This window comes from Protopterus annectens, chromosome 13.part0, assembly GCF_019279795.1.
Source record: "Protopterus annectens isolate FY-2018-M chromosome 13.part0, PAN1.0, whole genome shotgun sequence".
Classification (NCBI taxonomy): Eukaryota; Metazoa; Chordata; order Ceratodontiformes; family Protopteridae; genus Protopterus; species Protopterus annectens.
The window spans coordinates 130,497,855-130,525,334 of NC_056747.1; the positions used below are offsets into that span (position 1 = coordinate 130,497,855).

Consider the following 27,480-nt stretch of genomic DNA (forward strand, 5'->3'; position numbering starts at 1 on the left):
AACTACTACATCAAACACTGGAGTTTTCAAACAAATAAGTTTATTCAACCCTACCATGAATTGGACTGTGTTATCAATGAATCACAAATACAGCAAGATTAAGAACATCACACCTGAAAAACAGGACATTCTTAACTTTCTAAAACACGACAAATCAATCAGAGTCAAGAGACCAGACAAAGGAGGTGGAACAGTAATGGTAAATGCTTGACAGTACACTGAAGCAATCAATGAATTGCTCTTTGACACTTGTACTTATATTATCAAAAATGAAATCAACATTGACTTATTTCTGGAAGTACCATTATTAGAAGGCAGAACTGACTCAAATGTATTCACATATCTAAGTAATAAAATACTCACTATACCCAGCTTCTTTGGTATACCTAAGATTCACAACGGAGTAGAAAACTGACTATACCCAGCTTCTAAGATTCACAAAGGAGTAGAAAACCTAAAGCATAGGCCTATAGTAGCAGTTCATGGCTCAAAAACTCACCCTTATATTGACAAAAAATTGAAACCATGGTTTGAGGAAAGATCTCACTGAAGAATTCTTGTGACTTTCTTAGTAGACTTTACTCCCAAACTTTGGTCCAAGAATGTAAGATTTTTCACTGTACATGTCATAGACCTTTTTACCTGCATACCTAACACTGAGGGCATTGAACTATTTCATAACAGTTTAATAGAATGTTCCTTCCTGATGAAAATCGAGGTAGAATTACTTAAGAATTGATGTTGATTGTGCTGGAAAACAACTTTATTCACTTTGGAGGTGAGATTTTTAAACAAATTGTGGGAGTTGCCATGGGAGCAGTCTGTGTCTCTTCAAATGCCAGTTTGGTATTACTCTCATGGGAGAAGGCCCGTGTGTTGTAAATAGAATTTGAAAAAATTATGATTTAAATACCTGGACAACATTTTTATTATGTGGGAGGGTCCCTCAAGTTTATTCCAGAATTTGTTAAACCACTCAGTACTTCCACTTCCTTTCTAAAATTCACTTGGAATTTTAACAAAGTATAAACTATCTTGACACTTTAATTTCATTTGGAACAGATGGGTTTATAACTAAGATTTACAGAAAGCCAACTTTCAGCTACTCATATTTGTATTACAACAGCTACCAACCTATGAGTCACAAAATGGTAAAAGGACAATGCATTACAGTCGCCAGAATGACTTCTAATAAAGAGGTTTTGGAAGAATAATTCACTGTTCTAAAGAACATGTTCACTCAGAGGGGCTAGCCTGTAGATTTTGTAAACACTATTACTGTGAAAATATTACATCAATGGGGGAACAAACACAAACCCCTACTAGGACTAGATTTGCATCTAGAAAAGAAAAACATGGTAGTGGAGAGGCACTCCACTGGCAATGAGAACTGTGATTACAAAAGGGTGTTGATCATAGAATATAACTAAATAGCCCCTATGTTAAAAACCTTATCAGTAGGTACTGGTGCATTATTAATTCTAATACCACCCTGATGGACATTTTAGGTTCTGAGCCAATATTTGTGTACAAGACATCACATAATTTAAAGCAAATTTTCGAGAGTTATGGTACCCACAACAATGGACCTGGACATAGAAAAGGCACCATTCTACATGGGTTTTGTAAATCATGCCCTCCACACCACCAAGTAGAAAGAAATTAGTCTTGACAATGGGCTTAACAGCAAAATTAGGTTTGCCAACGGTAATTGTACCACAATAGGTTTATTTTATCTGGTAGTCTGCTCCGGATGCAACAGTTTTTATATAGGCAAAACTGAGTGAGCATTTCACAAAGGAATACAAGAACATCTTTAGGACCTTGGCAAGGAGAACACAAAATTGCTTTATACAGACACAAGGTGGTTTGCACAGACCATTGTATGTATAAATTTGGAATACTGGAAAAATATACACACACACTGTGATGAAAGGACATACTGTCAGCACAGTTGTCCTGAATTTTGTATGTCATTTGTGAATATCAACATGATCTATATAAGATGCTTGTGTTACAAATGTATTAGAATTATATGTCATGTGTATATCAAACTGGTCTGTACAGACATGTGTGTTAAAAAAGGTATTTTGTAAAGTACTGAGCTTAAAGATGTATCCACAGTGAGCCCTGTTGGGAGAGAACAGAAATGTACCTGAATTATTGTAATTGTTTAAATGTATGTATTTTAACAGTGGAAACTGGAATACAGGAGGTTAACTTCAGAAAAATAGCAGAAATTAAATTACTTTAAGGCAGCTACAGACATAATGTCTATACTAGGGACCTCTCTGTATTGTCTTTAAGGTGAGATGATTATTAGTTTTGAATGTGAAAGAATGCAGTTATTTTATGACTTTCAGCATCTGCCAAATATATATGAGGTCTATGTATTTTAATAGGTAGATACTAAATACTGCCAGCTCCCAGCAGTGGGGATTTCATCTGAGATAGAGTCAGATGACAAGAAATTATGTCATTCTGCAAGCTATCCCAGCAGTAATATTTGAGATTTTAATTTGAAAACAGTCTTAGAGAGACATAGCGTTCTGTATTCTGTCTTTGACCTGACAACAACTAGAAGATTCATTCACCACATCTGCCTTGCTCTGATGAAGTAAGTTTCTAAGGAACAGTATAATTCTTTTAGATATAGTGAGGAATATAGCAAAGCTTAATTTAGATCTTTTTCTTTATTTATTTGAGACTGTCCTTGAATGTTGTTTTAAATATTACCCATGATTTTGAACTCTGATGTCAACATATATATATATATATATATATATATATATATATATATATATATATATATATATATGTGTGTATATATATATATATATATATATATATATATATATATAATATTGCAGGTTCTTTTATTATTTATTCTTAAATATCTCTACACAGATCAGCCACAATGAAAGGTTTGAATATATTTAAGTTCTGAAAGTACCTGCATATTTATTTGGTGACACTGTGTAGGCCACTCCTCATAGCCTTGCACTTGGCCAAACTACAATTTGTATTGCTAGTAGTATTGCACAGTAAGATTAGACACCCTTTGTTAAGGGCCTTAAAGTAGCTAATAAGGAGCTGACCGGTGGCAGTGATAACTACATTATAGTCTGGGCAAAAGGGGGCATAGATAGTAAACCTGTGCCAGCCTTTCCCAGGTGTGTGTGTGTGTGTGTGTGTGTGTGTGTGTGTGTGTGTGTGTGTGTGTGTGTGTGTGTAAATCAAACCTCAAGGGGGATGTGTGTGTGTCAGCTACTTGGGAAAGGGCATGAAGCACTGATTGGATAGATAGGCTGCTGGAGGTCTTGGCTTGGCCACTCAGCTGAGATCTCAACTCTATAGCCCTACCAGTGGGGAGTCTTACTGGGGATCTGGAGAAAGAGGGAGAAGCCAGCCCTGGACTGACTGTGGTCTCTGTGTGCTCTTAATGGAGATTGCACTTGATACAGAGAGCTGCATCTGGTAATACTGTGTGTGTGTACCTTGTTATCCTCCCAGTGTACGTCCCCCAATGGTGCCAGTGGTGAGGACTGCGGCTCCTTGATTACTGGTCCATTGGAGGGTTGTCACATGAATCCAGATGTGGAGATTGGTGCAACCTTATAGAATTTAGAGAATTAAAATGGCAATTATAATTAAACAAAACTGATTTACCTGGCTTGAATGACATGACATCAGTTCACTCAGAATTAAAAATTAAATTGTCAAACTGTTAAAATACTTAGTACTGCATTTGGTGGGCACCTATTAACAAACTACTCCGAGAAATTTTAAATGTTTTAACTAGTGTAATGTTTTGATTATGGATTATTATATATTATTCATTAATTTTTGATGCACACATTGTACATCATTTTAAGGACATGGCATAGAATGCTTTTCTAACACTCTCTTGAAAGAGGTACATGTTTTAAAGTGTATTTTCTTTATTTACATTAACCCCTATATATGGCAACAACAATGGTCGACCACTTGATATTAAAACATGCTTAAGCATAGACTTTGTTTTTGATCACTTGCTTTTACTATTGTTCACTTGTGTATATATTTATTACACTGTAACTTTAAGGAGGCCTGTATATAAGGAAGTGATGTATGCAGCCTTTTTTAGATTATGATGAAGTTCCTGTTAGGAACAAAAGTGCTTAATCCTAAAAATCCTGTATATAACATCTGGCTTTACTGCTTGTTTTTTTTTTTTTTTTACACTTGGTGGATTTATCTGCATAAGAGAGATGGGAACAGGAGAGCAAGAATGGAGTGTACAGGAGAATGCAGATAAGGGAAAGTTGAGTAGAAAAACATTCAAAAATCAAACCAGTGAAATAAGAAGTAGAAATAAAGATCCCCCTTTTCTTAAAACAAGACAAATGGTTCTTATCTACATGAACCTTAACTTATTTTTAAGTTGAATCCAATTAACTGTGAGATAGCACCTCTAATAATCTTGTTGACAGATAATCAGAGTACTTTAGTGCTTCAGACAGACTTTGACAGATATACGCCTGAAAGATTGTTGCAACCTTCAGTAAGTAACAGGAGCTTACAGAGCTGTGCAAACTGCAACTGGCAAAGAAAAGAAAGCAACCCAGAATCCCCAATGATAATTCAAAAGGAAGCACAGAACTCTCAGATTCTACAATATTCTTTTGCAAGACCAAGGTTATTAAAGGGTACTCAGAGTAAAGGGGTATAAAAGTGACCCTTCCCAACAAATATTTCCATTTCAGTGTAAGAAAGGCAATGTTCTTCAAACAGATCCCGTGACTGATAGATTTTTACAACTTTTATCAAGTTCAAAGTTAACAGTTTTAGGTTCTGGTCCAGTAAAATTGCCAGATGTTTAATATAATGTACGCATGTGTGAATCTCTTGGTTTTAAATCCTGCTGACACATCCATATATTTCTCTAGGGTCATCCTGGTAATGCCTAATGTCTAATACTGCCTGCTTATATTTAAATTAATAACTGCAAAACCATACTACATACAAGCTATTGAAATGTTTCATCTTAAAGATTATATGATGGACAGCGCATCTGCACTGATATCTGACATCTGTCTAATGTTGCTTAAGAGATATTAATAATTGTTAATATACCATTTATTCATATTGTCAGAATTTTCATAATTCTGAAAATATATGATCAACCAATCAACACAGAAAGATCTGCTTATCCTCCTATGAAAGTTCACAGCTAGATGTGTAATTTTTCTGCTGATAGTATATGTGCAGCTTGAAAGATTACGGAGATATTTTAGGTTTATATCACATTATTGAACTTCCAAAATATCGAACACCATAAGCTCGAACTTGGAAGTTTGAAATGTGATATCATCAAAAGCTCAAAACAGCAAATTTTTTCCCAGGGAAAAAAAACTCGCTGTTCCGAGATACACACACATGCAACACAAGCACACCACAAACCTATTTCTAATGCGGGGGGCTGCACCCCACACACCCCCAACAGGGGGGGCTGAGCCCCCCACAACCCCCCCACTTAAATATACCAACTCCGAGATCGCACCACAGTAGAGGAAATAGTGAAGCCACAGAACAGCCCACTGAATTCTTGCCCTGGGTAAGAATTTGATGTTCCACAGACTTCAATATTATCAACATTCGCTGTTTCAAGTTCGATGTAATGCCATTCAAAATTATACGTTTTCGTTGTTGTGATATACACCCGATATTTTAACTTGTTCACAAAACATTACATAATTAATATTTTCTATTCACTGTGACTTACAAAATCAAGTTTAAGACCTAAAATCTAAATAATGTGAAGATTACTTTGTGTTGAACAATTTGCAATTTGCACATCTTATGTAAAACATATAGTTCTAGAGGTATGGACATTTGTTTAAAACAAACTTCCATCTACATTGGAGTGAATTAAAACAATATGAATCAGACTGCACCTGTCAAAACATTGTACCAAATACACATAAGGTTTTAGTATGTGATTCTAAACTAAAGGGCAGAGTTAATTATTAGCTACCAATGCTTTGGGCAAGTGAATTTCAACTGACCTGGGACATCAACAGAAGTTTATAGCTCCGCAGCAGTCTCAGAATACTGAATTACCCACTAAAAAGAGAATAACAGATGAAACAAAACATGCAAATCTTCTTTGAGATAAATTCCTGTTAGAGCAACAGCAACCTTATACAAATTTAAATTGAAAAAACATTTCTTACTGAGGGAGCTCTGTTCCTAATAAAGTAAGTCGTAGTAAAGTTTCATCTATAGTCATTACATAGTTCTTACATTCTGTGTCCCAAAGTAAATGCAGCCAGAAAAATAAGATTTTCTCCCCATAATGTCATGAAAATGCGATAAAGCCTTGTCTACCTAATCTACTTGCTCTTCATCTGCAGATTTTGAAATAATTAATACAGGTGGAGATCATGGTAATAAGAGTTGTGCTTCACAGCTCCGTGGTGCAGCAGTTTAATCCTGACCTCTGATCACTGTTTGTGTAGAATTGTTATGCGATCTCCATCTTTAACTAAGTTTTCTATAGGTGCCTTGGCTTTCTATACCACCCAAAGTATGTCAGTTGACTGCCTAAATCTGTGTTTGTCTCTCTTTCTGTGTGTGTGTGTGTGTGTGTATGTGTGTGTGTGTGTGTGTGTGTGTGTGTGTGTGTGTGTGTGTGTGTGTATGTGTGTATATATATATATATATATATATATATATATATATATATATATATATATATATATATATATATATATATATATATATATATATATATATATATATATATATATATATATATATATTTATATATATATATATATATGTATAAATTTGCCTACATCTATATCTGGACACATTTGAATAACATGTGACCTGGATAATGGCTGAAAACTGTTGATGGACCCGCCAACCTACCCACTTAACAAATAAACATGAATGGTCAGAAAATACAGCAGAAGATAATATTTGGGGGTGTTTCTGCTGTTACTATATACAAGGCCGGAATTCCCATTAGGCACTGTTGGCACAGTGCCTGAGGCCTACGAAATTTTTAGGACCAACAAAAGAGGCAAATAAATTGAAAAAAAAAGAAATTAATAAGAACACAAAAGAGTGCGAGGCAGAAATCTAATTTATCTAAAATTCAAAATTACATTACAGAACCAAAAATTCAAAATTATTAAGTATTTCCTAAGAAATATTATTTGTTTGACTTTTATTTTCAGAAAAGTCTTTAATAATGTCCTCAAAGTCCATATCACGAATAATGTCACTTTCAATACACAAAAGAGCCAAAGACAATAGGCGATAAAATTCTTATTTTGCTTAAGTTTAGAAAATGATCTTTCTCCTTCTGCATTTGTTCCAATTATTGATAAATAAGTCCTCAACACAATATGCAAGTTTGGAAAACTTGTAGCAAGTTTTATCTTTTATTTGGGATTTTATCAGCTGAGTCACTTCAACTACTGATTTGTTATCCTTGTACAATGATGAAAACATAAGAAATTCATTAATGAAATCTTCTTCCAAGTCCGATGAACAGATATTAACTACATCTCTGGCTTTCAATATAACTTCACCTTTTGTTAGAGATCTGTCTGAAAGGAAACCAAAGGTATCATGCAACATATACTGTATGCTGCATGCCGTTTTGTCATTTCTGTAACTAGTACTTCTAGAATACAATAAAAAAATGTTAACTTCAAATGCATCTTTTGCAGTCAGTTCTTTTACCATTTCCTCTGGTGTTTCTTCAAACTGTCATTTTCTTTCTGATGTTGGTCTTTGCATGGTTTGTAATCAGAGTTTTCAACAAGGTCTTTAGCCATTTTTTTCATAGTCATCAAATTTATCCTTGACTAGAACCTCAACTTATCTAGAAGTCCCTCATATAATTTCGCAATTGTGCACAACTCAGTTTCAGGTTTCTGAAGTGCTTTTTGTATTCTATCAATATTTTTCAGAATATCTTCCTAAACGGCTGTCATTAACGCTATTTCTAAGTTATTTAGCTTGTTTACCAAAGTTTTTGCTTCATGAACCACTGTCGGTTTTTGTTTTTGACATTCTGAGATATCAAGTAGTGTTGCACAGATTGGAGTGTAATTTATCTATGTCACAAGATGGGTTGCCAACTGGCTCACTGACAGAAACCACACTGTAAAAGTTGCAGACTCCAAATCTGACATCAAAGCAGTGACAAGTGGAGTACCACAGGGTTCCGTCCTGGGACCTCTCCTGTTTGGTATCTACTTCTCTGAAATACAGACTAACACAGAAGGCCTCTGGCTAATGAAATTCGCAGATGACTGCAAAGTAGGAGCCATAGTCAAGTCCCCAAATGATGTGGACATCCTACAGAAGTACCTCACTGAGACAGATGCCTGGTGTCAGAGCCATGGCCTCAAGCTCGATGCCAAAAAGTACAGTGTCATCCCCTTTGGTAAAAACTTTGTACCCATAAGCTACCACATTGACAGCAATCTACTTAACACTGAATGCGTGATAAAATACCTTGGGACCCAGGTGGACAGTAGCCTCTCCTTTGATAATCACATCGCCACAGTAGTCAGGAAGTCCTTCTATGTGGCACATCTCATCATAAAAGGGTTCTCATCCAGGAAAAAAGAGGTCATTGTTCCCTCTACTGCACTCATTAGACCCATTATAGAGCACAACGCCCCTTTTGGAATGTACCTCACAAGACATCTGCAGCAGCTGGAAAGGCCACAGAAGTACCTCACAAAGAGGATTACTGGCCTCAAACAAATGCCCTACACTGACCGCCTCAAACAACTCCAGCTTTACTCTGTAGTATATCGCCTACTCTGAGGTGATCTGGTGCCTAACATATAAAGCTATGTCAAACCCAGAGCTGTTGGACATGCTACACCTAAAGAAATCCCAATCCCTCCAAGCTGCACACTCTAGGGACCTAAACCTTGTCACCACAATAAACAGGACATGCTGGAGGGATAGATTCCTGTCCCAGAGACTTCCTATACTATGGAACAAGCTACCCATCTATGTCAAGCAAAGCTCTTCATTAGTACTCCTCAAGAAAAATCTTGATGAGTGAATGGGAAATAGGAAATACACCCCGGGGATCACTTCTGTCTCTCTGCTGGACAGTGGCACAGGAAAATAACTTTCTTGGGTGGCGTAAGCTATGGAACCTTGCTGGCTAGGCTTACATAGGCCCTTGGGCCGATAGCCTAGTAACTACCTATGAACCTATGATCTGACAGCATCATATCAGGATTACCATCTCGTATGTGATAGATTTTTAATTGAAATTGCATTTTCCATCATATTTAGTTTAGGTCATCTTTGTGGTGAGTCTGCAAAGAATTTATAGAGCGACTGCAAAAAGCTGAAAAAAAATGGCGGCCAAACAGCTTTCTGCAGACATGATCCCTACTAAATGTAAGCTGTGAGCAGCACATGGAACCCATACTGCCAGTTTGTTGACTTATTTGATTCTGGCTTGGAGTCCAGAATCTATCCCGCTCATGTTACTGGTATTTGTTATACAATTTGATATCTGCAATTTGCTATGTCTATTCCATGTTTGTCAAATGTAGATGCTACTGAGAGCTGCAATTTGCTATGTCTATTCCATGTTTGTCAAATGTAGATGCTACTGTGTTAAAAAGATGTTTAGCACTATATTTTTCAGTGGAAACAAATATTAAGAAGCACTAATGTACTTTGCCATCTTTTGATACATAACGAATAATGATTGACAATTCATCTGTGTGACATATCTGGGAAGCAATCTATACTCACTCCAAAATATTTTGCTTCATTAATTTCAGATTTGATCTGTGTAAACACTTTCAATCCTAATAAATTTATAAATTCTTCATATGTGGTTGAAAATAGGTACGAAATATTTCCACTGCATGGATTTCCATATCTTGTTATGTTCTTTGAGAAAAGGATCAAACTCTAACAAAAGATCAATGCACCCGAGGAAGTTGTTCTCTATTACTTCATAAAGACTTTTGGCATTGTAGCTTTGTAGATATTGCCGTGAGATGTTCTTTTGATTTTTCATGCGACATGATCCTTGCATGTGCATTTTTCCAGTCATCAGATCCAGTTTGAAACTGTTTAGATAACTCATTAAACACACTTCTAAATAACATGCACACATAACAGTACACTTTGACTGCAGATTCTGAGAATACTGGCCAGTCTCTTTTAAATGCCTCGGCATTACTCATTTTCCTGTAAAAAAATTATTTTTTTGCATATCTTAACTTTTTGCCAAACTGTTTAAACATTGATTTTAAATTGAGTTCCATATTTTGAGATGGCATATTTTGGATACGAGATCTGCATTTATTTCCCATTTAGCTGGATCAGTACTGAAACCTGATGGTGAAACTTAATGGATGTTTCTTGTTTTTTTTTTTAAATCACTCGTAGGTTCTAATTTACCTTGAATTGCAGATGTTCTTCATGTTTCACTGTTGCAGTCATTACATTTGAGTTATCTGCCTTCAGATAGCCCTCAACCAGCCTGAATATCAAAGTCTTGGATTCCAGCATCGGATGCTGTCTCTTCTTCCATGACGTCAGGTCGTCAGGGGTATAAAACATGCAGCCGACACCATTATATCATTCTTTCTTGCCACGCGATGCCCGAAGCAGAAGCAGTTCGCAAGTGCTGGTCAGCCGACTCCTGAAATTTTAGTTTTCGAGTTTCAGAACCGAAGTCTTCAAAAAAGCTAAGTACCCCGTTGGGGATCCTTTTTCTTGCTCTTAACCAATGTCAGTAAAAGTTAATAATTGTATTACCTGTGGAAAGCAAATACCTCATAAAGATTTTCATTCATACTGCATTCTTGCTTAGGCTCAGACCACGGCATCCCTTGCTCTCGGTTTTGTGCCTTATTTAACCCCCGGACTATTTGTCGTCAGTTTATTTTTGCAGCAAATTATTTTGGTACTTGAAATGGCTTAGGTAAGCCATCTGACTGCCAACATTCTGAAAAAATGTAAAGATAAAGACAGAGACAGACCGCATAGGTCCAAAGCTGCCAATGAAGCTTCCATTAAGCTAGTCGCCAGTTCGCCAGTACTCAGTGAGTTGCTTTCGCAGCCCCTGATACCCACTACTTCAGATTCACAGGCCTCTACTGAGACCCATTCAGAGTTCGGTATGCCGTGAGATGCTTCTTCGACTATGGAACATGCGGATGTCTCTACCTTGGATGGGTCTGGAGCCGCTGTGCAGGCACCGGCTTCTGACGGTGTATTCAGGCCTACTGACTTGCATTTCAAACTGATGCCATCTTCTTCTTTAAGGCCTAAAACTCGACCCACGCCTAGAAAACTGATGTCCAAACCGCATGGTCAGGTCCATATGCCTAAAAAACAAATTATAAGAATGGCTGAAGACCTTATTACTTTAATTAGGGGAAGCCAGCCTTTACCCTCTAAGAGACCTAGAACTGATTTTCCTTCTGATTCTTCTAATCAGGATTCTGAAATTTCTGTTTCTTCTGATTACCAGGATTTGCCCTTATCTACCTATGAGGATTCTGATGCAGAGAATTCCATTCCCTCTGCTTCCCCTCCAGAAGATTTTTCTTTTGGTGAAACCTTGCACACTCTTAGGGAGCATTTCCACTGGGAAAGCCAGGATTACTCTGACTCCAAAAAGAGGCTTAGGAAATTCTTACTTCTCCTTCAACACAGGCCTTTAGCTATCCTTCCTGTCCTGGACATTGTAGATGATGCCTTCTTGGAATCTAGCCTGGCTCCAGACACTTTACCTCCAGCTCCCAAGAAGCCTGACAGGTATTACAGAGTACCTGACTCTCACAAGTTCTTCTTCAAGAATCCTACTGTGGACCCAGAGACCATTTCCCAAGGACTTAAAGGCATTAAGGCTACTACTGCCAAAAACCCTACCCCCTCTGATAGAGATTCCAGGGCCTTGGACAGATGGGGTAAGAAGGTATACATTTCTGCTACTTTGGCCATTAGTAGCTCAGCAAGCTCCTGCCTGGTGCCCTGCAGAGTTCTACAGCAGCAGGGAGACAAAAGAGAGACTTTGAAGTGATTAAGTATCATTTTTCTGCATTTTCTTGCTGCCTTTAGCTAATTCTGCCTAAAACACCGATTTTCTAGAGTGTCTGTGATTTAAAAAGTTTGTTTCAGCTACACATTGTACTTATTTTACTGCCTGCACTTTAACAAAGTTGTTTTTGTGTTTAAATTACCTGTTTAAATGCACATAAATGGCTATCACACTTGAGTGTGTAGCCTACAACAGTTAAAGTGTTTTTTTTATTGTATCTGCTTTATTTTCTGAAAAAAAATAAATAAATAATAATACTTGTTTTTCCATCTTTCTAAGCTAGTTTAGTCCAGTTTTCAGGTTAGTGCTGAATTCAGGGCTGTGTTACAAGTCTCTGTGTTTGCCCATACCTTACTTGGATAGAAGGAAGTTTCTCTGTTCACTGTGAGAGAGGGAGCTTTGAGCAGCCTATCTGTCCCTGGAGGAGTGGTTTCAGTCCAGAAATTAGTAGTTTATTGGTCATTTTGGGCTATTTTCTCTTTCATTTCCCTGCTGTAAAACCCGCATTTTCAAGGTTTTTGTGCTAGTATACAGCTCAGCAAGCTCCTGCCTGGTGCCCTGCAGAGTTCTACAGCAGCAGAGAGACAAAAGAGAGACTTTGGAGTGATTAAGTATCATTTTTCTGCATTTTTCTTACTGCCTTTAGCTAATTCTGCCTAAAACGCCGATTTTCTAGAGTTTCTGTGATTTAAGGTTAAACTATTCCAGGCTCCACGAAGTCTGCTCTTCAATTTTTCCCTTAGAACTAGTCAAAAGTCTCAAATTAAGTACTCTAACTTCCTTTTACAGCCCAGCATTTGCTCCAAGCTCTCAGTAAGCACTAATAAACTCTAACACAACACCTCCCCTTTTTACTATACAGTAGTACAAGGCTCCCTAGTTCGTCCCTACCAGACAATCAGTAAAACAGTTCAGCTACCCATACAGGCATGTCCAAAGGGCAGTTTCAGGTATACTCTCCAGGCCAGCTGGTGAATCTGGGAATCTTAAGGCAATGTTACAATTGCCTCATGTACATGGACAACCCTCTCCTCCTTCAAACAAACACAAATATATGTGAGAGATGCAACTAGACAGCCAAACTGGAGGCCAAGCTCTCTCAACCCATGACTGGAACAGCCAGCCAGGAGGAGAAGGGAAACACTTGCACCACACTTCCAGTCTCACATAAAACAGTCACACATGCACCAGCAAACAACACACATAAATACACAAAAACATACTCGGAAGCTCTAAATAAAAATCTGCCTAAGCAGCAGAGACCTCCAAAGCAGACATCCAAGCAACCTCCACCCTCAAACAACAACCACGTATCACATACTTCACAAAGTCAGTGTGCCACTCAACCACAGCCCTTAAGGCACAACAACACACCCAATACACTAGTTATAGGTGACTCTATTGTCAGGCACACTGACGTCCCACTCACTAGACTGAACAAGGAGAAAGTTACTGTAAGCTGCCTGTCAGGTGCCAGGATCCACCACATAACACAAACACTCAGGTCACTCCAAAACAAGTACAAATATGACTCTGACATTGTACATGTTGGTGTGAATGACCTGAGACGTATCTCCCTGGACTACATGAAAAGAAACATAGAGGAGCTCTCTGATCATGTAGCCCAGGCCAGTATGACCCTGACCCTGTACAGCATCTTGCCCTCACCAAGAATGATAATTTTTTTCTTTGTACTGTGACATCCGTTTTAACAATTGGCTAAGCTGTTGGTGTCATTCAAAGGGGATCCAGTGTCTGTCAGCCTGGGATGACATGCTCGACAAGCCATGCTGCTTCGCCAGAGATGGCTTGCACCTGTTGCCCCTAGGCTTTCAAATACTGGCCAAGGCTCTTGCCACCCCCATAGTGCCTTTTTTAGGCAAGGCTCAAAAGACAAACCCACCTCCATAAACAACACAAGAAACCAGAAACCAGAAATTAAGGGTAATGCTACTCAATGCCAGAAGTCTAAACCTCAAAATGCACTCACTCGAGGCACTCCTTAGCATGGAGCAAATCGATATCTGTGCAGTAACAAAAACCTGGTTCAAAGCTCCAGAGAGCACCCCAGCACTACCAGGCTACAACTCATACCATACCTTTCGGCCAAAGAATCTGGACCGAAATACAAAAGGAGGGGGTGTGTCCATTTTCATAAAGGATGCCCACGCCTCCAGGTTAGTAGTACAGCACGAGGCCTTGGAGACCATCCATGTGCAACTATCAGTGGGCAAAGCTGCTTTTCAGATCATAGCCTGCTACAGATCACCTACCTTGTCTCAGAACCCCCACTCAGCATTCCTGAGAACATTGGAAAATACAAAGGTCCTACCTAACACCATGGTATTGGGAGATTTCAACTACCCAAATATTGACTGGGTTAACTACTCGAGTACAAACTACTTTGAGTTTATAAATTCTAGGTAGCATTGGGCAAACGCCCTGGAACAGCTGGTCACCACGCCCACAAGAGGTGACAACATACTGGACCTGATCATCACCAACATGGGGGATCAGTGCTCCACACCAGAGGTAAACCCCTCGCTGGTAAGATCAGATCATAAACTAATCACACTGGACATCCACATCCCGACCCCACCCCAAGTCAAGGAAACCACTGTGAAAAACTTTTCAAAAGCCAACTTCACATTTCTCAAGACCGAGGTGGAAAGTTTCATAGCCTACTTGCTAAAGGATAATGCTGCCCAAACCGGAGAATCATTTACAAGTGCATTCTATGAGCATCTACAGGGATGCATGGATCGAGCCATCCCAAGTAAAACCAAAACTCACTCCTCCATAAAGAGGAAACCAGTCTGGTGGTCCCCGGCCATAAATAAGCTATACAACAGAAGGAGGAAACTACTACATGATAAAGCTAAATCCCAAAAAGGAAAGGCATCACTGATCAATATTAGCAAGTAACTATGATCCCTCATAAAATCATCCAAGGCCAGTTTCGAAAAAAAAATTGCCAAGGACTCTAAAGATAACCACAAAACCTTCTTTAGCTATGTCAAAAATCTAGGTGGTAACTCTCAGATATGCTCTGAGCTAGTGCAAAATGGCAAAAAATACACTGAACCAACTGACATTGCCAACATCCTGGCTGACAAGTTCAGGGCAAACTTTACCCCCCCCTCACCCCCAAAAGTGCCGGTGTCCATCCCAGAAGAATGCAGAGCCCCAGACATCACGGACATGCAGGTAAAAACAGCCCTCTCCAAAGCTAAGAACACAGCATCAATGGGACCGGATGGTGTCCCAGGCTGCATCTTACACAAACTCCAAAAGGAACTAAACCCTCACCTAAATTCACTGTTCAGACTCAGCCTTACCACAGGCTATGTACCCAAAGAATGGCGTACAGCAACAGTCATCCCGCTCCACAAAGGTGGTGCCATGACAGAACCAGGGAACTATCATCCTATAAGCCCGACTAGCCTGCTCTGCAAAATTATGGAGCGAATCATCAAGGAACTCATAAACAGAGACATTGGGAACCTCCAGACACTAGATTACCCAATTCAGCTTTGTTAAAGGCAGATCCTGCCTCCTAAACCTAGTTGACTTCTTTGAAACAGTTACCAAAGCCATAGATGAAGGAAAGGTAGTCCACACAGCCTACCTGGACCTCGCTAAGGCCTTTGACACCATTCCACACTCTGGCATCATAGATAAGCTCACCAGCTTGAACATTAACCCCTATGTCATGAGATGGGTGGCCAACTGGCTCATGGATAGAACACACACATGGTCAGAGTCGTGGGTGCCATGTCCGACTCTACAAGTGGCGTCCCACAGGGCTCAGTCCTGGGACCCCTCCTGTCCGGTATATATTTCTCTGAGGTACAGGCAAGCATGGGAGGACTATGGTTGACCAAGTTCGCAGATGACTGCAAACTGGGGGCCATAATCAACTCACTGGCTGACATAAACATCCTCCAGAAGAGTCTCACAGAGACAGATACCTGGTGTCAAAACCATGGCCTCAAGCTGAATGCCAAAAAATGCATAGTCATCCCCTTTGGGAAAAACAAAGTGCCCACGAATTATCACATAAGTGGTAATCCACTAAGTACAGAAGATGTAATTAGGGACCTCGGGACCCAGGTAGATAGAAAACTCTCCTTCGATAATCACATTGCCAAAGTAGTTAGAAATTCCTTCTATGTAGCCCACCTAATCACGAAAGGATTCACCTCTACATCAAGAGAGGTCATTGTGCCCCTCTACTCATCACTCATTAGGCCCATAATAGAGTACAATGCCCCATTTGGAATGTACCTTACTCGACATCTGCAACAGCTGGAAAGACCACAGAAATACCTCACCAAGAGGATCATGGCCCTCAAAGTGATGCCCTATGCAGCTCGTCTAAACAAACTCCAGCTTTACTCGGTTGCTTACCGCCTGCTCAGAGGTGATCTCTTCCTGACGTATAAGGCCATGTCCAACCCAGAATTAATGGACATGCTCCACCTCAAGAAAACCAAATCTCTTAGAGCCACATGCTCCAGTGAACTAAACCTCAGCACAACAATAAACAGGACATGCTGGAGGGATAGATTCCCGTCTCAGAGACTTCCCTCGCTCTGGAATAGAATCCCAATTTATGTTAGGCAGAGCCCCTCGCTGACTCTCTTCAAGAGAAATCTTGACAAGTGGATGGGAAATCATAGGTTTACCCCTGGGATCACTTCAATGGTCCTGCTAGACAAAGGCCCAGGAAACTAATTTAAAGGGGAGGCGAAAGCCAACACATTCTGGTTAGGCTTATAAATGCCCTTGGGCAGATAGCCTAGTACCTACCTATGAACCTATAAAAACCTTAAACTGCCAGTATCATATGTTAAAGTATCAGCAGCATATTATGGGGACTACTTAAACAGAAAATGATGTTGATTCCTGACTGTGCTGAAAATAAAGAATTACAGGATTTAATACATTCTGCTGAACAAGTTGGTAAACATACTTTGCAATGTGGTTTTGACTCTTTAGAAGCATCTTGCAGGGCTGCTGTCACTGGGTCTGTACTTAGAAGGCATGCTTGGCTTAAGGAGCAAAATTTGCCAGATCATGTTAAAGCTAAATTACTGGATGCTCCCTTAAATCAAGACCGCCTGTTTGGCAACAAAGCAGAAGAAGTCCTTAAAAAGATGGAGGAAAAAGCTAAATCTATGCAAACAGTTAAATATTTCCTGCAAGTACAGCCTCCCAGATTTAGTAGGCATTGGCTTTCTAAGAAATGGTCCTTTCCTGTCTCTCCCAGGCCTTCTCAGTCCAAACCCAGGAATAGCAGACCACCTAGGCTACAGTCTCAAGGTACTCACAGGCCTAAGCAGTGGGGGGCTCCCTTCCAAAGCTGGAAGTAGTAAGACACCCCCCTATGGAAAAATGTCACAATGACTTAACCTTAAATCTTCCAAGCCCTGCTCAGCTGCCTGCTCCCTTAGGGGGAAGGATCGCCCTGTATGCAAAAAACTGGGAACTCATTACCCAGGACAAATGGGTTTTTAAGAAAGGGGACACGGTTTTTACTCAAGAATTTTCCTGGAACCCAGAAAAGACAGCTCCTGGTGTCCTATCCTGGACCTCTCTATTCTAAACACCTTTTTGGTAATCCCAAAATTCAAAATGCTAACACTTCAACAGGTGCTTCCTATGCTAGGCAAAGATGCCTGGTTGGCAACCTTAGATTTAAAGGAAGCTTACCTACACATTCCAATAAGGGAATATTGCAGGAAATACCTACGCTTCAGAGCAGGCTCCATGCACTATCAGTTCTCTGCACTTCCCTTTGGCTTATCTACTATGCCCAGGGTATTCTCCAGTCATTGCATTTTGCAGGCAAATAAATATTCAAATATATCAATACCTGGACGATTGTCTAATTCAGGCAGAAAGCCAGGACATGCTGCTAAAACATCTGGTGTTTGTAAAGAAACTTCTAACCTCACTGGGGTACACCATAAACGAAAAGAAATCTCACCTAGTACCCTGCCAACAGATTGTATTCCTGGAAGGAAGCTTGAACACAACTTCCCAGATGGCTTACCTCATGCCAGAGAAACAAGTTTATTTTACAGCCTTCTTCAATCTGCTGGCCACAAAGACCCAGCTATCTGCAAGGAAAATCATGCAAGCCCTGGGGTTTATGGCCTCTTACATCCTACTAATTCCATATGCAAGACTGCATATGGGGAAACTACAATGGTATCTAAAAAGCCTATGGTGTCAACATTCTCAGGACCTGGAATCAATGATTCCTATCATTCCTTGTATAAAGACAGAGTTCCTTTGGTGGGCAGAGGCCTGCTACCACAACAAGGGGCTCTCATTCACTCTACCCCCTGCCGCCCAAACCCTAACAACAGACACATCAGACTATGCATGGGGGGCTCACTTGGCAGGGGAGTGCATTCAGGGCAAATGGAACCCGAGTCAGATGCACCTGCACATCAATCAAAAAGAAATGTTAGTTGTACAGAATTCCCTGACAGCCTTCAAGGACCACATTTTGCCAGGACAATTATTGGTAAAGACAGATAATACCACTTTTATGTGGTACATAAACATGCATGGGGGGAACCCACTCATACCCTCTGTGCAGACTAGCCATGGCTCTGTGGAGCACAGCCTTGAGCTACCAAGTTCACCTACAAGCTCAATTCCTGCCAAGCAAGCTAAATTCACTGGCAAATGACTTAAGCAGAAATCTCATGGACCCACACGAGTGGAAACTGGAACCAAAGATATTCAACCTTTTGAGAAACAAATGGGGGAATCCAGAGATAGACCTGTTCCCTCCCCTCAGAACTACCAGTTGGAAAAATTCTGCACAAGGACTTCCCACAGTCAAGCTTGGAAAGTGGATGCCCTGTCCTTTACCTGGGAAAGCCTCTCAGTTTATGCCTTTACTCCTCTGTCTCTCCTCTCGAAGGTTCTGCTAAAGATCAAACAGGGCAAACCAAGGGCAATACTGATTGCACAAGACTGGCCACACCAGCACTGGTACCCCATCTTGCGCAATATGTCACTGCTGGAACCATGGCACCTGCCTCAGACCCCTTCCCTGCTGTCCCAGCAGGAGGGCCAGATTCTGCACCCTCAGCATCAAACCCTGAACCTTGCAGCCTGGCTAATTCCTTGAGCTCTCCAATAGCATTCCTCAGTAAGCAAGGTGTTGGATGTCATTCTGGAGGCAAGGAGGCCTACTACTAGAAAATCCTATGCTGAAAAGTGGAAAAGATACTGTTCCTGGAGCCAGACTAAGGGGATGGGCTCAACGGTGCCCAGCTTACCGCATATTCTTCAGTACTTAACAGAGATGCTCCACAAGGGCCTTTCCTTCTTGTCAGTTAAAATTCATGCCTCTGCCATTTCAGCACATTATAATACTGAACCACCCCTCTTCTCTCACCCCCTGCTAAAGCAATTCCTCAGAGGGGCCAAAAATTTAAGACCTCCCAGGAGAGCCCCTACTCCAGCCAGGGACCTTAACTTTGTATTGGAAAAGCTCACTGTACCTCCTTTTGAGCCAGCTGCGACTGCAGAGTTGAAATTCCTTTCTTGGAAAACAGCCTTCCTTCTAGCCATCACTTCAGCAAGAAGAATGTCTGAATTACAGGCCCTCATGGCAGTGGAGCCCTTCATCATCTTCCATGCAGACAGGGTGTCCCTCAGGACCAACCCTTCCTTTATGCCCAAGGTGGTGTCTAGTGTGGCCCTTAATCAGTCCATTCATTTTGCCTACTTTTTTCCCAAATCCACAAAACAAAGGAGAACAAATACTGCACTCTTTGGATGTGCACAGGCAACTTAGGTTTTATTTGGACAGGACTAAGCCTCTCAGAAAATCTGAACAGCTGCTAGTTGGCTTTGCCGCAGGGGCAGAGGGTAAGGCCATTTCAAAGCTGTTCAGATTTTCTAAGTGGATTGCCCATTGCATTCATTTCTGCTATAAACACCATGGAAAACCTACCCCATAGGGTATAAGATCACATTCCACCAGGGCTGCATCTATCTCTACAGCCTTCCTCAGAGGAGTCCCTACCAGGGACACCCTAGAAGCTGCTACCTGGAGCTGAGTATTTGCCTTCACCAAGCATTACCACATGCCTATTTTTTTCTAAATCCAGAGCTGGTTTTGCCACTGCAGTTTTGCAGGGCTTAATAGCTGGTCCTAATGCTCTCTAACTTCCTCCTCCCTTCCTTAGCTTTGGGAATCAACCCAAATGTAATGACTACAACAGTGAAACATGAAGAACATAGTACAGTTGTGTACACTTACCATAAATGTAGATGTTCGAGTGTATTCACTGTTGCAGTCCTGGTTACCCTGACTTCTCTTGGCTATACCTTTCTTCTTGTTTAGTGTATTTCAGCTTTCTGGTGTATTTGCTTTCTGTTGGAGGTATAATCTAACATATAATTGCTTTCCATTATGGGGGCACCTGACATCTGGGACAAGAAAAACTGATGTAATGGCGTCAGCTGCATGTTTTATACCCCTGAAGACCTGACATCATGGAAAAAGAGACAGCATCTGATGCAGGAATCGAAGACTCTGGTATTCAGGCCGGCTGAGGGCTACCTGCAGGCAGATAATCCAAATGTAATGACTGCAACAATGAATACACTCAAACATCTACATTTATGGTAAGTGTACACAACTGTACTTTACGTCAAATGTTGGCAGCACAGAATCTGTTTTGTTTCTAATTTCTCGTTAACTTGATCTTCTTTTGCTTTTTGATCTACAGACCTATGATTGTCACAACTGAAATCTTCTGATTGACAAAGGGTAGCTGTACTGCTCAGCAGCTCTGGAACGTGTATATATTTAAGCAATTGACCTTTAATTGTACTCAAGTTCTTTTCAAATGTTTCTTTCTTTTTCCTTTTCTCAAAACCAGAATCATGCTTTCGCTTATATCCATCAGGCATTTTAAATTAGGGTAAAACCAAGATTCATAAATAAATAAACCTTCTTTTTCAATTTTTGAATAGTGAAGCAAAGTAAATAATTTTACATAAATAAATTAAAAATAATAAAGTAGGAATAATTACTACAATAAACTCTTAACCATTTTGTTTAGAATTTTACAATTAGAATAGTAAACAAAAATTAAAAAAAGAAAAAGTTTATAAAAAAAATAATACACAGTTTCTTAAATAGCTTGAATAAAAAATGTTTAAATGATTGTAGGTTTTACAATCATTTAAACATTTTTTATTCAAGCTATTTAAGAAACTGTGTATTTATCACTTTACTGCAACAGATTTTTACCAGGGATTACACAAATACTGAGGTATACCTCACTTCAAGTTTAAACAATAGTGACTAACAAAAAACCAGCACAAATGTCAACACCGAACATCTCAGTCTTTTGTTGAATAATCTCAAAAAATAAACTCCCTAGTTCAGTCTTACTCCCGATGCCAAGTTGACAGAACCGATTTGTGCATCAGGTGCTGAGATGTCCACTTGTCCAGTGCCGACTTGTCTGTGTCTGCACAAGCAATGAACTTATATTCTGTGCACCACTGTGCGAGACAACTGAATAACACATACAATTACACAAATTAGAAGTGTAAAAATGATAGTTGCTCAACTGACTTCATCAATCACATGGTTTAACAATATAATAGTCATGATTCTTTGCCTTGTTTTCAGTCATCATGATCACTTCTCACTTAATTGGTCAAGTGATAGATTAATTATCCTGGCTCACTGAGTGAGGAAAAAGGGGTGAATCTGGTGGTGGGAGCAAGGGATCATGACAAGTTTGGGAAGAAACATGGGTAATAAGAACGTCATGTCAGTCAACGTAATTCAGAGGGCGTTCATTCCTGTTTTTGCATAGCTCGCAGTGAAAGTGCCTAGGGCCTATGAACACTAAAATCCGACCATGACTATGTATGCATTTCATAACCAAAATCAGAGATGCTTTTTGTTAGAAGTGACATTTTACTTTAAAACACAGCATCTTCCTGTTACAAATCATCACTTGAAAACTAATGGAACCTGCAAGTGGGTTTATTTTTTCAGACCTCAGTCACTATAATATCAAACAAGATCCTTGACAAGACTGAAACATGTTTTCGGTCACTGTCTCCACTACTGGCAGATATTTGGTCAGATGACCTGAGCTGCACATATGTGATGCATGTGCTGGACTTATATGGCCCTAGGCTGTGCAGCTTTTACGAGATGAGAGCCAAGATACGCACAGTGGATTAACCCAGAATGTGCATTTTGTGTTTATGTGGGGAGTTGAACAACTCATGCTTGGTATGGACAAAAGTATAACAGATTTATTTCACAATGATTGGTGTCTGTGAAATGTGAGTCTGAACTTTGCACGATATATTTAGGCAATATCAGTTGGCTCCTAGTTTTGAACATGAAGTTATTTTGAACTTTGATCTGGTTTTTGCTTTAGCAATTGAACTCAGTGGTTTGCTGTGCTAACTATAGGGCGGCCATGGTGGTGCAGCAGTTAGCATTGCCAGCTCACAGCAAGAGGTTCTCTGGTTCGATCCTCAGCTGGGTTGCCTCCTGTGCGGAGTCTGCATGTCCTCCCTGTGGTCACATGGGTTTTCTCAGGGTGCTCTGGTTTCCTCCCACATCCCAAAGACATGCTGTAGGTGGAGTGGACTCTCTAAATTGGCCCTAGGCGTGAGTGCGTGCATGTGTGTGCCTTCTGTGATGGTTTAGTGCTGGGCTGGCAACTCAACACTGTAAAACTCCACTGCCAATCATGAGCGGACAGGTAATCCGCTGTGGCGACCCCTAACCTGGTAAAGCCAAAAGAAGGTGGTTTGCTGTGCTAGCCAGCAGAGATGGCAATGTGAATTGTGAAAGATGTTTTGTTTCACTGCCTCATAGTTTTGAAACTACACTGCCAACTTTTGGAACAATGTTACACTTACAAGGCATGCCTGGAATGCTGTCACACACTGCTCTCCACAAGTACACAAAGTGTTAAAAGGACCTTGACTTTGGCAAGGAAACATGTTGCATAAATTATGTATTCTCAGAAACACAAGCACACTGATAACCCTGATTGTTTCACAGTGCCTGTCATGATGAGGTTAAAAATTATGTTGGCATCCCAATAGCTTGGCTGTACCCCTTCAGTGCAGTTATAATTATAATATGTAAGAAGTGCTTTGCAGTTGTGATAGAACAATATTCACTGTGTGAAAAAGTTGTTTTTTTATTATACATCTTGAAAGTGAAATCCTACAATACTTTTCTTTCCATGTCTTATATGTTAGTTATATGTATTGTCCTATGGCCTGACTTGTGGATAAAATCTGCTTCAGCTCCTTTTGTTGAAGTATTAGAAGAAATGTGTTTCATCTATTTATGTTGTGACATCTCTAACTCCATCATTTTGTTATGTGCAGTAAACACAACATTTCTGGACATTGCCACTGAACCAGTATAAAGAGTGTCCATTGATGCTTCAGGCATTATTGTTTCCTTACTAATAAACCAAATAAATGATGTAATTACTAGAGCAATTGGCAGAGAAACTACCTTTTTCCATTCTGGTATACGTGTCATGTACAGTTGTGGTATTATTTCAAACAAATTGGCCATACCTACAAATAAGTACTTTATGAGAATATGGAATTCTGGTTGCCATAACTCTGCATTTTTTCTTTGCAGAACAAGGTCCTAAAGATGACAGCAGGAAAGTAGCAACTAAACGTGGAAGGACACAAATTGTCATGGATAATCCCTGGGATGAAGAAGATGAGAAAGAAACCAGGATCTAGTATATATATATATATATATATATATATATATATATATATATATATATATATATATATATATATATATATATATAAACAAATGATCGACAGTGATTTGACCTTCACTATCCTATCACATTATCAGCATACTGAAATATTTCTGCCACAGGTGTATGAGGCAGAGAACATCACTGTGGGGGAGTGCCCTTTAAGCTTCATGATTACTTAATTGTGGTTTAGCTAGTGTACATTTATACAGGGTTTTACTAAGTCTAATAGAGTTTATTCATGAAAAAATGCAAATGTTAGGACCTAAATATAAACATTTTTTATAGAAATCAGCTACATGATGAAAACAATCACTGCATTCCTCTTCTTATTTAAAAAAGGGGCAACTTTAATTATACTTGAAGAATATTAAACAGATGCCGACATGCTTATGACATGCCTTATATTCCAGTCACTTAATGAAAGGGAGTAAATAATCTAGTTAGCCAAAAGCTTTTTGTCCAACTTGTAATGTTGCCTTATGAATCAGCCAAAAATGACATCAACAGTGGTTGCTGTAAGGTTGGATTGTCTTACCCACCTTTAAAAAATTACCTGAGGCTAAGAATGGGAGAAGCAAAATAGAGGCGAAACACTTCTGAGGGCACTGATATAGTTCTTTGAAAAACTGCAGAAGAGACATGGAATAAATCAACAATTCTGACGACTTTTGCAGACCTTTAAGAAATGTCAGCTTTGTGATCTTTTCCTTACATATTCTGGTGAGCTTGTGCAAAGTTTTGGGTGGAAAGGAACAGGAAGTAATAACTACATCTGCTGCATACCTCTCAACTGCCCAGATTTTCGCAGAATGTCCAGATTTTTGCCTCAAAATTTCAGTCTGTTCTTCATAAAATTTATGGTTTTCTGAGAAATCACTGGGATAACCTGAGGAATGAAATCACTAAATAATGACATACATTTGAGTTTCAGACTTCATATCCTTTAGAAAATGCATTTTAGTACAAACACTTTTATTCTAGCTAATGTCTACGTTTTTAAGAGCGATATTTAAAATCTGTCGCCATTTGTGGGCCTTTGTCCCAGCATTATGTCAGGTTTTTCCAGACTTCTTGAGCTAAGGGGTTGAGAGGTATGTCATGCTTATATAATGCCTTGGCTTAAGAAAATACTTGATTTTAAAACCCAGGATAGTAGATAGGAGCATGCACACACCATGGTAACAGTAAACAAGCCTGACATAAGGTGAGTGAATTTACTTAGCAGTTATGAAAAACCCACAGGAAATGTGACCAGCCTAGCAGGAGTGTGTGTGGGTGTGTGTGTGTGATGCAAATGTCTGTCCTGGTCATACACCAGCTGATTTTCAATGCAATCTTGCTTCAGTGTCTGCATGTTTCTAAAATAGTATGATTAGTATAATGCAAATTGTCACTTTCGTAAAGATGGTTTATTCTTGTTTTATGCAAAGTATTAGTTGTAGATAATGTAATATATTAGTTATATTTTCTATTTTGACTAAAAATTACCATTTTACAAATAATTTTAAATTAAAAAAAGTAAATTAATATGAGGATTATCCTTTCCTGTAAAAATTTAGACAAGTAGTTATAGATGGATACATATTACATTGTCGAACCGTAACAAGTTCAAATGTCTTATTGTCAAACCCATATGTTTGAAATTTCAAAAGTTCAAATGTTTCTATGGGGATTTCCTTTCAGTGCGGAAAGGGAAGATTTCCGTTTACTGCACTGTAGTGCGATTTCAGAGTTGGTATATTTAAAGAGTGGGGGATGTGGTGCGCTCACCCCCCCCCACACACACACACACACGTTGGGGGATGCAGGGGTGCTTGCCCCATCTTACAATTGTCTGGTTGTTTTTTTTCTGTTTTTTATTTTTTTTTTGACGTTTTCGAACCTTTGAAAGTTCGAACATATGGGTTCGACCATATGGCATTCGGACTTTTGAAAGTTCGACAATGTAATATGAACCCATCATAGATAGTTTGGACTAGGAAACTAACTTGGTCATGAACAGTATTACAGGGGATATGTGATGATCATAGGAAATGGTGCGGCAGATACACAGGAAAAATAAATCTGACAAATGTTCTTAATACTTGATCCTTGGGTATTAACTTTTCTGAACCACGGTTGTCTCATAGCATCAATCTGCAGAATAGAATTCACAGGTAAGACATAACCACAGTAACTACCAAGTCTTCAAAATTTTATAAACAACTTACAATATCTCAGCAACCTCTCAAATTATACTCATACTGTTATAATTCTGAACCACAGTTGTTTCATAGCATCAATCTGCGAATAGAATTCGCAGGTAAGACATAAACACAGTAACTACCAAGTCTGCAAAATTTTACAAACAACTTACAATATCTCAGCAACCCCTCAAGTTATACTCGTACTGTTATAATTTTGTTCTGCTGAGAGCTTTCACATGAGGCTAAACAGTTCTATCTGCAGTGACATACCTAGTATATTTGACACTCAGAGTAGAATTTTTTTAACGATCTCCATGGGGATTATTTTTCTAATACCACCTCCTCTATGACAATTGTTTTTAGTAATAATCATGAAATGAAACAAAATAATGGCCATCAAGGGAAAGGAGCAATGATCAAACCCCCAAACACTCAGCCATCCTGCAGAAAGGCTTGTCCTAAACAAATAACTTGTGCCAGAATCAAGTAAAGCAGGAAGATAAGTCCTCGATCCACACTGAAGTGTAGCTACCAATAAAAACTCCAAAAAGGCACTCAGGAAAGATCAGGCTGTCACTTTTGATGGAATAAAGCGAGTGTATTTCTATAATTGGTGTCAAGCCTGGTCCTTCCTGAGTGTCTTTTTGGAACTTGTGCAGAATCATGGAATAAAGCTAAATGTCAAAAATGCATCATCGTCTCCTTAGGAAAGTTGAGTACAACATTGACAACACACCCATAAGAACTGACCCAATAGTTCAGGATCTGTTCACTTATGTAAACAGATGAACTCAAGTTCTATTAGGAAGAGATGATGTTAGGGACATTCTGTAAAACCAGGAACAGTTTCAACTTGGGTTTATAAATACAGCACCCAGAGAGAGAGAGAAATTCCTTGAAAATGCACCAAAGCTTACAACTCCTTGAAAATGCACTGAAACTCATTTTTTTACAAGTTTGGTAAGTGGTATAGAAGATTCAGGCTCTTGTTTCCAGTTACCAAGGTACAGGGTTTGAGCCTGAGAAAATTAACTAACCTGCCATCCCTAACTAAGCCACTTCACACACACACACACACACACACACACACACACACACACACACACACACACACACACACACACACACACACTCACTGATGGATGGACCGATCATTCAGGCAGCAGCAAGAACATTTCACATTTAAATTCTGCATGCATAACATCGACAAGGAGCAAACAACAGTTGTGTGTGTCAAGTAAGCAACATCTGTGTGTGCTGATGTACACAGGGATATAGAGATGCAGAGGTCATTCTTAAAGAATAGTGCCCTTGGCTTTGGTTTACTTTAATTGTTTTATGCTTAAAATGGAAAAAGCTTTTAAAAGGCAAGGCT

General features: G+C 39.4%; 1 protein-coding gene across 1 annotated transcript in view; it reads left to right on the plus strand.

Annotated features, from left to right (window-relative positions):
• LOC122817653 (disintegrin and metalloproteinase domain-containing protein 10-like) overlaps positions 1 to 24,728 on the plus strand; it is a 1,242,151-nt gene extending 1,217,423 nt beyond the window's left edge. Inside the window, exon 16 of the mRNA XM_044090715.1 lies at positions 23,781 to 24,728. Within this exon, the coding sequence (XP_043946650.1) occupies positions 23,781 to 23,890 (110 nt within the window). The 3' untranslated portion in view covers positions 23,891 to 24,728. The remainder of the gene's footprint in view (positions 1 to 23,780) is intronic.
• Positions 24,729 to 27,480: the final 2,752 nt, after the last annotated feature.